The sequence below is a fragment of the Hyaena hyaena genome, unplaced genomic scaffold (assembly GCF_003009895.1).
Source record: "Hyaena hyaena isolate Hyena2069 unplaced genomic scaffold, ASM300989v1 scaffold_24, whole genome shotgun sequence".
NCBI classification, from domain to species: Eukaryota; Metazoa; Chordata; class Mammalia; order Carnivora; family Hyaenidae; genus Hyaena; species Hyaena hyaena.
In genome coordinates, this window is record NW_024080656.1 from 2,226,847 (window position 1) to 2,238,573 (window position 11,727).

The 11,727-nt window shown below is 41.7% G+C and overlaps 2 protein-coding genes across 2 annotated transcripts in view; both read right to left on the reverse strand.

The window, feature by feature from the left end:
* TLR1 (toll like receptor 1) overlaps positions 1-11,727 on the reverse strand; it is a 47,663-nt gene that overhangs the window by 18,885 nt on the left and 17,051 nt on the right. The gene's annotated exons all lie outside the window — the stretch shown is intronic.
* Positions 8,364-11,727, reverse strand: part of TLR6 (toll like receptor 6) — a 20,409-nt gene continuing 17,045 nt past the window's right edge. The window contains exon 2 of the mRNA XM_039226969.1: positions 8,364-11,293. Within this exon, the coding sequence (XP_039082900.1) occupies positions 8,816-11,224 (2,409 nt within the window). The 5' untranslated portion in view covers positions 11,225-11,293 and the 3' untranslated portion in view covers positions 8,364-8,815. The remainder of the gene's footprint in view (positions 11,294-11,727) is intronic.

Consider the following 11,727-nt stretch of genomic DNA (forward strand, 5'->3'; position numbering starts at 1 on the left):
ATCTGTTTTTGTGTATTTAAGTTGTTTTCTTTATAAAAAATCTTTTTAGGGGCGCCTGGGTGGCTTAGTCGGTTAAGTGTCCGACTTTCGCTTAGGTCATGATCTCGTGGTTCGTGGGTTCGAGCCCCGCGTCGGGCTCTGTGCTGACTGCCAGCTCAGAGCCTGGAGCCTGTTTCAGAGTCTGTGACTCCCTCTCTCTCTGACCCTCCCCTGCTCACACTCTCTCTCTCTCTCCTAGAAATAAATAAAACATTAAAAAAAATCTTTTTATGTTTGTTTATTTCTAGGAGAGAGAGAGAGAAAAACAGAGCCCGAGTGGGGGAGGGGCAGAGAGAAAGGGAGACAGAATCTGAAGCAGGATCTAGGCTCTGAACTGTCAGCACAGAGCCCTACATGAGGCTTGAACCCACAAACCGTGAGATCATGACCTGAGCCAAAGTCAGATGCTTAACCAACTGAGCCACCCAGGCACCCCTAAGTTGTTTTCAATTTTTGCTATTATAAACAATTCTGCCATAAGCAGCATCTTCATACATTTCCTTAGGGTGTGTCTGAACAACTATTTCTTTAGGATATATCCATGAAGTAGACTTTCTTAATCAATGGACATAAATCCATGCCATTGTTCTCTGCCTTTTCTTCTGCTACTATGAATGATATGTCTTTTTTATGATTATTTAATCCAAATTTAAGATAGAGTTTTAAGTTGCTCATCTACTATATAATTCACTAGCCTACCAACAATTTCAATTTCCCTTCCCATCCATTGGTTCCACTGATTACATAATAGGGTATTGACTGGACCTTTTCCTATGACTTGGATCTAAAACCAAAGACAAGAAAGTGTTATATACCCCATGTTCTTAAGAGAGCTGCCAAAGGCCAAGCACCTCCGTCAGGGCATTCTAAAAAGCAGCTGAACCAGACAACAGCCATTCCTCCCCCCCGCCCCCCCCCCTCATCGCCTCACTCTCATACTTCCCAGCCACCTAAGAATGCTGGGGAGAGCAGCAAGTCAGCAGCACTGGGATACCAGTGTTTATGATCTTAGGCTGCACCCTCTTCTCCCCAGGGGAGAAGTAACATCCTCTCCTTTTCAAGTCAAGTAAAGGGGCTATGCCAGTCGAATCACTCATGGAGACTGGACAGAGAGACTAAGCATTTGTTTCCTCGGGTGAATGTCTGCTTTGATACAGAAATATGCAGGACACCCTCCCCTCACCCAAGGGTGGTCCCTCTCTGAGCAAACTCCCATGGAGTTTAGCAGTGTAAGTAAACAGAGGACCTGGTATTTACTCTCATGGAGGTTTCTGTTGGAGTAAGCCTTGCCAACAGGTAATTAGAGACCTGTGGTATCATGTACCTGGGAAAAGGGGTATATCTCTTTTCAGCTTTCCTTGGTCCACATATTCAAAGAAAGCACAGGAGGTCTTCATTTATTCTGGTAACTCCGTGTAAAAGATAACAGAAGCCAGAGGAGAAGACAAGAGCTATGGAAAACAGAGCCAAGTGGCCATTCTGAGCTCTTGAATAACTTTGTGGAGTAGATACAGCTACTATCCTAGACCTCCTGACTATATTTGTCCTACATTTAAGAAAGTAAGAAACTTCTATCTTATTTAAGCCCTTGTGTTTGAGGTCTCCTTGTTCTGTACCTTAACCAACACAATTATAGAAAAGGCCATCTGCCTTCCAACCCCTCATTCCTGGTCTCTACTCAGATCTAGAAAAGGGAGGGGCAGGAAGTATGTATCTCAGGTAGACCATGTCCACCTCCCATATATATGCCAAGGTTGAGTTATAAGCTCTGCTTATGATATATAGAGAGAGGAGATGAGCTTTAGATGGAGATGGAGATTCAAAATTTTTTTTTTTTTTTTACTGTTAATTCATTTTTGAGAGACAGAGCACAAGTCGGGGAGGAGCAGAGAGAGAGGGAGACACAGGATCTGAAGAAGGCTCCAGGCTCTGAGCTGTCAGCACAGAACCCAACGCGGGGCTTAAACCTATAGACTATGAGATCATGATCTGTGCTTAAGTCAGATGCTTCACTGACTGAGCCACCCAGTTACCCTTAGATTGTACTTTTAATATCTCAAAGGGCTAGAGAGCTATGAAATCTCCTCGAGATATCACTAAGGGGTGAAAAGGGGAGAACTTCAGTGTCCAGTTAACTGAGTCGGGGAAAAATAAAAACTACTACATATTTATGCTTGGCTCTGTTGAGATTCCTTATAAACTTACTAAAACTAAAAACCTCCAGAAAGTACCTGTGGCTTTAGAAATCCCTCCAGGTCTCTTCGCTGCCTGTGATTTATTCTCATTCCTTTCTAATCAAATCATTCTCCAGAAATCTACATAGGAACTGACCTCCTCCTTTCTCAGTATTGTTTTCTGTGTTCTCTCATTAAAACCCAGACTCTCTCCCATGTATACCCATCTCTTTCCCATTCTCCCCGACCCATCCATTGCATTCTCTTTGCCACTCTCTCTCTCTTTTCCACCTCAGGACTTCCCAAGCTGCTTCTTTCATATTTTTCCCTCTCTCTAAGACAGCATTTATTTTTTCTACTGCCACACCCAGCTGAGTCTCCAAGCCATCAGAGACAAGTATGTCTTCCCCAGGGTAGTGGGTTGAATATTGTCCCCCTTCCAAAAAAATCCCTGTGCACTTGGAACCTCAGAACATGGCCTTATTTTGAAATAGGGTTTTTGCAGATACAGTGAGAAATTAAGACAAGATCATACTGGATTAAGAAGGGCCCTAAGTCCAATGAGAGTGTCCCTATAAGAGACAGAAAAGAAGACAGGAGAAGGCCATGCAAAGACAGAGGCAGGGACTGGGGTGATATATCCAGAAGCCAAGCCATGGCAAGGATTGCCAGCAACTACCAGACCCTGGCAGGAAGGCACAGGTCATTTCTCCCTCAGAGCCTCCAGAAGGAAGCAAGTCTGCTGACATCGTGATTTTGGACTTCTGGCTTCTGAAACTGAGGGAATCGACTTCTGGTGTTCTAAGCTACCTGGTTTGTGGTAATTGGTTATGGCAGCCGTGGGAAACCAACACATCCAGTAAGGCTGCCAGTTGAATGCTTTCTTTGCTCCTGGCTCCCTTTCAATTCCAACTTTGTGCCCACTGTGCCTTCCCTTTGAAGGGCCTTCCCCGCCACAGGCTGAGGGCCTTTATGCTGCCCCAGTGTTGCCCCAAACCTTTCAAGCCAGAAGCAGCCCTAATCATCTTTGCCATGTCCCATTCCCTCGAGCCTGCCACCTTACTGACATACTTAATTTTTATTCTCATCATGGCGTTGATAACTAAAAACGTATTAAGGCAAATTTCTCAACTTGTGGCAGTAGATTTGGAGCATGAAAAGGCATCACACAAATACGAAGGAAGGGGCACTCTATTTGCATGCAGTCCTAAGACAAAAATGAGGATTTCAAAAGAATTTTATGCTTGTGGCCCTTCAGAGCTATTTGTTCATCTAACAAGTTATATTTACTGAGTATCTACAATAGATCACATGCTGTTCTTAGTACTGGGGATGAGCAGAGAACGAGGGACAGAAAGTTCTTTTTCTCCTGGAGCTTGTATTTTAGTGGACAGAAGCAGAAAACATGTAAACAAGATTATTTAAAGGGCGATGTTTAGTGTAAAGGAAACCAAAGGGAGAAATGTGCCAGAGTGACTAGGGGAATGCTTCCTTCAGTTGGGAATTACGGGAGGTCTCTCTGAGGAGGTGATGTTTAAGCTGAGACATGGATGGCAAGACAAGTTGGGCATGTTCCAGGGAAAGACTCATCTCGACCGAGTAGCAAGTGCCAGGTGCAGAGGTGACAGAGAGGACAAGGATGGGAACCAATGTGGTGCATTGGGGAAGAGCCAGAGGCAGCTGTAGCTGGAGTGTGGTGGGCAAGGGGAGAGACGAAAGAGACTCAAAGGTAAGTTCAGAGCGGGAGGAATGCAGACCATGATGACAGGTCACGAGGAGCTGGGTTTTTGTGCCAACTGTAATGGGAGGTCATTAGGAGGTCTTAAGCAGGGGAGTCGCTTGAAATCATTTACACGTTACAAAAATATCCCTCTGGTTGCTGTTTGGAGCATATGTGAAGGCAGTAAAAACAAGGAGGCCAGCTAGGAGGCCAGGGTTCATACAAGTGACAGATATTGGTGGCTTAGTCAGGATGACAGGTGCTCTGCTCCTGGTTGCAGAATGGACTATGCACACTCTTCCCTCATAGTAGGTGTACATACATAGGGAGGAAAACTTCAAAGGCTGTCCCACTGCCTGTGGGGTGTTAATGTCTGTATTCATGAGAGTGCAGAGGAGAGAGCTGTGTCAAAAGATCCCAAACACATTGCAGTTTAAACAAGGTGCAGGTTTCCTTCTTTCTCACAGAACAGAGGTGAGCACTCCAGGCCTGGGTAAGAGACTGGCTTGAGAAGCACAAAATGATACCGTGAGGAGCATGTCTTCTGCCACCTGTGGCTTTCATCTCCTGGTTCTGGATGGATCCTTTAGTTCATATATCCTATCCAGTTGAAAGATAGAAGGGGCAAAGGAATCCATACTCATTTTTCTTAAAGACCCAGAGTGGCACACAATTTCCAGCTACATCCCACACCCACAATTCAGGCACATGTCCACATCAAGCTGCAAGGGAGGCTGGGATATGTGTCTCTAGCTGAGTTGTCAGGTGTCCCCCCACCCCCAAAACTCACACATTAATTAAATATAGGGAGAATGGATATTGGGTGACAAGAACAGTCTCTGTCACAACATTTTAAAAATTATCTGCACAGTCATCAGTTATGGACTGAATTGTGTCCCCTCCAAAATTCACATGTTGAAGCCCTTACCCCCGGTTCCTTAGAAAGTGATTGTGTTTGGAGATAAGGGACTTTGCAGAGGTAATTAAGGTTACACGAGGTCATATGGATAGGACCCTAATCCAATATAACTGGTGTCCTATAAGAAGAGGAGGAGACACAAGAAACATGTGCACAGAGGAAAGGCCATCTGAGGACACAGCAAGAAGACAGCCATCCGCAAGCCAGTAACAGAGGCTGCAGGAGAAAACTAACCTGTTAACACCTTGACCTGTAGCCTTCAGAATGGTGAGAAATACATTTCTGTTGCTTAAGCCACCCAGTCTGTGGTAATCTGTTATGTCAGCCTTAGCAGATCCATACACCACCCTCCTTGATAATGGTCATAAGGCAGACAATTCCACTTCCCCTCCTTGACCCCCATTCTTACCCCCACCAAAGTTAATTGGTCTGGGGTGGAGAGATCAGAGAGAGAGAATTTGGGCAGTTTACCACTTCTGCTTTCAAATTTCATGGAGCTCAGCTGTTGTCCCTGCCTTTGGGTTCTGCAAGACACCTCTATATCCTTGAAATCACCATCTCCTTTCTCAGGTTGGTATCTGCCATTTGCAACCAGAGGAATTCAGCAGAGAAGGTAAAATTTGTAGAGATAAAAAATATTTATCTAAAAAGAAATGGCTCTAGGGGTGCCTTGGTAACTCAGTCAGCTGGGCAATTGACTTGATTTCAGCTAAGGTCATGGGATTGAACCCTGTGGGGCTCTGCACAGGCAACATGGAGTCTGCTTGAGATTCTCTCTCTCTGCCCCTTCCCTGCTCATTGTCTTTCTCTCTCTCATTCAAAATAAATACATAAACATTTTTTAAAAATTAAAAAAATGTTAAAGTTTATTAATTTATTTTGAGAGAAAGCGTGTGTGTGCGCGCACACAAGTGGGGGAGGGGCAGAGAGAGTGAGAGAGAGAATCCTAAGCAGGCTCTTTACTGTCAGTGCAGAACCTGATATGGGGCTGCAACTCTTGGCCTGTCAGATCATGACCTGAGCCAAAATCAACAGCCAGATGCTCAGCCAACGGAGCCACCCAGGCACCCCTAAAATATCAAAGTTCTATCTTTTCAATGTCAACAATACTCTCTGGGAAATAGATTGAAACCATTGAAAAATATTTGATCATTTAAAATGTGTGACATAGTTTGTTGTTTGCTGTTTTGTTTTGTTTTGTTGGTTTAGAAAACAGTCCAACAGAGGCTAAGGAAAATTTATAATTTGAGAGAGGTCCTGTGAAAGAAAGTAAGCGCTCTCTTGAAGAGAGCTAATGCCAATAGAAGATGACTCTAATAAAATTCCATTAAAGCTTATTTCAATTATTAATTACAAAATGGTTTATTATTTATTAAATAAACTCATTTAGTTATTATTGAATGGGCTAACTCCAGAAGGGAAGGGCTTTATTTTTTTCTCTAACCACTGCCTTACAACCAGGTTTTGTAGAATCTCCCATTATGGGGATCTATTCAGAATCTACTCTGAATCTTGGGCAGATGCCATAGATCTTAGTGACGTATCGTTTTGATAATTGCACCTCTATATCAGGCATTAAAATGTCCAGGACAGTCCAATTAACATCAATCTCACATCTAATTCAAAATTTTGCTTGGCTCTATCTCAGGTCTTTCTTGCAGTGAAACAGGGAATAAGTGTGGTCAGTTTCTTTATTCTTCCACCATCTTCTCTGCCTTCTTTATATTCTGGATGTGCCCAGACCACTGCAAGAGAAGAGCATACTAGACAAAGAGGAGCCAATATCCCTACATTTAACTATTGGGTAAGGCAGACAAGCCATTGTGTCAACTCTTACTATGGCAGAGTCCAAATGTTGTCTCTTTCACAGAACGCATTTGTTGGTTATTCAGGGGACTCAGGTGGATCCCACACTGCACAGTTCCTTGATTCAGGGGCATATTCTCTGGCTGATGGCTTGCAGCAATTGCCCCTCCATACACCTCTTCCCCCTAACCCTATGGCTTCTACTACTATAGTCCCTTTGCAAACAGGCTGCCACGAGACCTGGTAGTTGAAGTCTCATCATGACAGCTCAAGCCCACCTATCCTTCCCACAGTCAACAAGGTCTACAAGAAATTCACAGACTTTGCCATGCCAAAAAATGGAAGTCAGGTTGCAATCACTGCTTCTCTTCTCTCCTCATTTTGCCATTTTGGGCTACCCCCGTCAACCTCTCACCTACTGAATTGTCCAGGGAGGTAGCACTCATCCATTCATTTCAACAAATATTTATCAAGCATCTATATTTGTAAAACATTCTTTACCAATCTGTATGTGCACAATGCCCACCCCAGACACAAAACTTCCAGGGATACTCATCAAGCTCTTCCAAGAGCTCTCACATCATGCACTGAACCTCTGTACTCTTGTTATTCTATAAGACCCAGGCTGAGAGTGGGATGCCAGAATACTTAAAAAAAAAATTTTTTAATGTTTATTTATTTTTGAGGGACACAGAGAGACAGAAAGCACATGCAAGTGATGGGGAGGGGCAGAAAGATAGGGAGACACAGAATCCGAAGCAGGCTCCAGGCTCTGGAGCTGTCAGCACAGAGCCTGATGTGGGGCTCAAACCCATGAACCTTAAGATCATGACCTGAGCTGAAGTCAGATGCTTAACGACTGAGCCACCCAGGCACCCCTAGAGTACTTTTATATTATGTTTACAGCCCCTCTCATTTACCTTTGGAAGAAATCCAAAGCAATCCAAAGCAATCTTCCCATAGGTCTCTTAATAATAGGTCTCTACTTAATGACTATTTAACCATCCTTTTGAGTCTATTATGGAGATGGGTAATATGGGTTGGTAGTTACCGGTCTCTTTATGCTATTTTTTAATATATCCAGCCTGGCTATGTCTAATATCTCCACTTGAAATGTGGCATTTATTGCTTTTTGTCAGCTTTGAGGCATTTGCTAAAACTCTAAGACAGCCAGAAAAGTCCTATTCAATAACCAGTTACAAATAAATATGGCTCAGAGTTACCTTTGCAAATAAATACATCCACATCTTTGTCCTTAACAACCTGTGACTAAAGGCTATACAGTTGACCCTTGAACAATATTAGGGGTTAGGGGTGCTGACCCACTGTGTAGTCACAAATCTGTGTATAACTCTTAACATCCCCAAAACTTAATTACTAAGGGCCTCCTGTTGACCAGAAACCTTACTGATAACATAAACAATTAATATATATTTTGTATGTTAGATGTATTAAATATTGTATTCTTATAAGAAATTCACTAGAAAAAAGAAAACATTAAGAAAGTTGCAAGGAAGAGAAAATATAATTAGAGTACGGTACTGTAAAAAGTCCATGTACAAGGGGATCCATGTAGTTCAAAGCCATGTTGTTCAAGGCTCAACTGCATTTCCCTTTACATATATAAATTATTATGTCATGAGTCCCCACTGGTTAACTGCATATTTGTGTGACAAGGTCAGAAATTTAATAATTTACTCAGATGTGAACAAAAAATTCTTTATTTTCCATCACTAGTCTCAGTTTTTCCCAAGCTTCAAAGTTGAACAGGTTGACAAAGTTCACCCAGAGTTCAATGAGACACTCCAAGAGCCATTGGGTATAATTCTGAGGTTGACTTTCCTTGCTGCCATAAAGTCTCATAAACCCCTGCTCATACAGAAGCCATTTGGGAAAGGAGAAGGGAGAGGAAAGTTCCCTGAATGACCATTTACTCGAGTGTTTCCACTCGAGTTCAACAGAATGGTTGAACCAGAAGAGACTGAGCTACCTGTAACAAATTTGAGCACCACCTCAGCATGCAGCCTTGTTTCCAAGCTTAGCTGAAACCTAGTTATCATTAAGTCTTCCGAGAATGTGTAGATATAATAGAGGTATCATCTAGACAGAAACTTAAAACCATCATGTTCATCAGAATCCAAGTTAATGATGGTTTCTTTAATTTCCTGACTTTTTATAAGTTTCTGCATCATTGTTTTCAGCAACTAATGTCAACTTCATGTTAAAAGCAGCTCTAATATTAGCCCAAAAAAGTCCATGTTTGCTCTTCTCCTTGGGCCATTCCAAGTAAGTCCGCTGTGTCATGAGAGCCTTCAGCTTGTGATACTTGCTGGGAATGCAGTTCTGTGGAATGGGTTCCAGCAAGACCAGGATTAAGTTATTAGATCCTTCATGAAAGAGATTGTGGTGGGCAAAGTAGAGTTCATAATGACACCACTCACTCTGAACAAAGTTGGGAGACAAAACAAAGATGGACTTGTAACTTTTCTCAATGCAGTTTATGATATTCTCCACAATGCTCTTGCCAGGAACAAAGTTTCGCTCATGGAGACAAAACATTAAATCATCTTTTTCTAGGTAAGGTAAAAATTCAATCTTCACCCAGACAGAATCATGTTCACTGTATGAAATAAAAGCATGGAAGTGGAGGTTTCTTTGGAGTTCCTCTAAGGGTATGTTCCTTGCCCTACGCCGAGTCTGGGTCCACTGACACACCATCCGGAGATACCAGGGCAGATCAAAGTACATACAGAGGGCAGTCACAGTAACAGTAGACACCAGCAGAGCGACCCCAATGGTGACAAGCAGCAGGGCTGTGTTGCAGGATAACTGAGACACGTGAAAGTCCTTTAGTGGGGTTCCCTTATAGCTTTCTGGATAGTCACACTTATAAGAATTAGGCCAACCCTCTACCACTTCACTTGATACTTGGCCTACACTTTGGATAAATTCTCTTAGCTCACATGTACATTGGAATGGATTGTTTCCTGCTCTCATGGATCTAATCTTCTGGCAGCTGTGGAAGAAATCGGCTGATGGGCTGGAAACTGAATTATGGTCAATGATCAGTACGGAAAGGCTGCTAAAAGCACCACAGTCAGGAAGGTGGGCTAAAGAATTGGAAGCGACATTGAGTTCCTGCAAAGCTTCTAGTTTCATGATTGGTTTAGGAATGCTCCTTATTCTGTTATTGTGAAGATCAAGTACCGTGACTTTAGGAGGTAGACATCTGAAAACAGAGTCAGTAAGTATATTTGAAGACAAATTTAACACCACTATACTCCCACCCCAAGTGCAATTTCCATCATGTCTATCATATTCCAAAGAATTCCAGCTAACATCCAATATTTCCAAAGATGTCATATGCTTAGTCATGAGACCTACTTTGTAAAGGTTTTTTAATTTGTTCTTTTGTAAGATAAGTGTTTCCAATTTAACTAGTTTGGAACAATCTTGAAAAACACTATCTGTGAAAACATTCTGGGTAAAGTTCAAAAACTGAAATGTGCTTGATGTCTGAGGACAAAGCATGTGTATAAAAGGTGTATCTGATAGGGTTAACTCCATAATGTTCATCTCAGAAAAAAATGTATATAACACTGTCTGTGAATAAATAAAAACTCTGTTTATAACATGCTCTATTTTCAGTGCTTTCAGTGCTGTTTTAGAATAAGTAAAATCTTCTTTATCAATGCTTTCAACTATTGTTAAATTGTAAATATTGAGATGTTCTATAGGTTTGGGCCAAAGAAACTGAAAAACTCTAACCAAGCATTTCCAAGTTGTTTCCACATGTTTGAGAGTAAAATTCAGTAAAGTTGGACCTCTACTGAGTTCTGAGAGAAATTTAATTAAAACCTGACAGTTGTCATTATTCAACTTAATATTAGTCAGTTGTAAGCACTGTAAACTGTTAACTGATATATTCACTTGGAAAGAGAATAACTGATTTGGGTGAAAAACAAGGTGAAGTGTTTTTGTATTCAGAATTTGAAGACTTTCTGTTTCACTTTCTTTTGCATAATAACTTTCTAAATCCAGAAGGATGTGACTTAGATGCAAATGAGCAATTGGTAGCAGATCTAAGTGTCGTAACTTTGCAGCACTTAATCCTAAGAAATTTAGTTGTGTCAAGTTGCCAAATTCCTTACAGATGGGCAGGACATCAAAGTCATTGAAGGAGAGGTCTAAATGCTTCAGACTCATGATAAGATGGCAAGACATCTTCTGCAACTGATTGTGAGATAAGTCCAAATATTCCAAATCCTGGTTGAACTTGAAAATGCTAAAATCAAGCCACTGGAGTCTATTATAGGAAAGTCTCAAAACGTTCAGTCCCAAGAGGTAGCTAATGTCAGAGAGGTGAAGCTTGGATATGTAGTTTTGAGAGAGATCTAAGACTTTGATTTTTGGTGGCAGGTCTTTTGGAACATGAGTAAGTTTCATTTTTGACATGTCAACTGCAAATTCACTTTCATCAGAGAACTGGATTATGGTTCCAACTATTAAGGTCACAATGTACACAAAGCAAAAGCTTCTGGTGACAAATTCTTTGTCTTTGGTCATGATGTTGAAAGGGCTATCCCCCAAAGGGCTGTTGCTATTCTTCAGAGCATCTTGATATGTGTCCAAATTCTAGAAATACAATATACATTAAGACATATAAATATTGGATGATTGCTCTCAGATCTCTATTTCCTAATACAAAAATCTCAATGATCTTTTCATTCACTATCAGAGTCATTTCTGTCCACATAATTAAGTGTAATATTGTCGGAGGCCGGCTCTGGCAGGTCCAGGGGTCCCTGAAGGATGGATGGTGTCGAAAAGAGAGAGAGTGAGAAAACCCCGAGATACTATCTGATCACCAGGCAGGCATCTCAGTCCTGTCGATTTTGGTGTCTTTATTTATAGGTCAAATGTTAACATGGCATCAGGAAATGGAATTTTTACAATGGATAGCTCTTTGTGATAAGGTGTTTTTGGAAAATGTACAGACACAGGTTTTACAGAAGTCTTCTTGCAGAACTGCCCCAATTATAGTGAGGTTGAGTAACTAAGAAAATAAC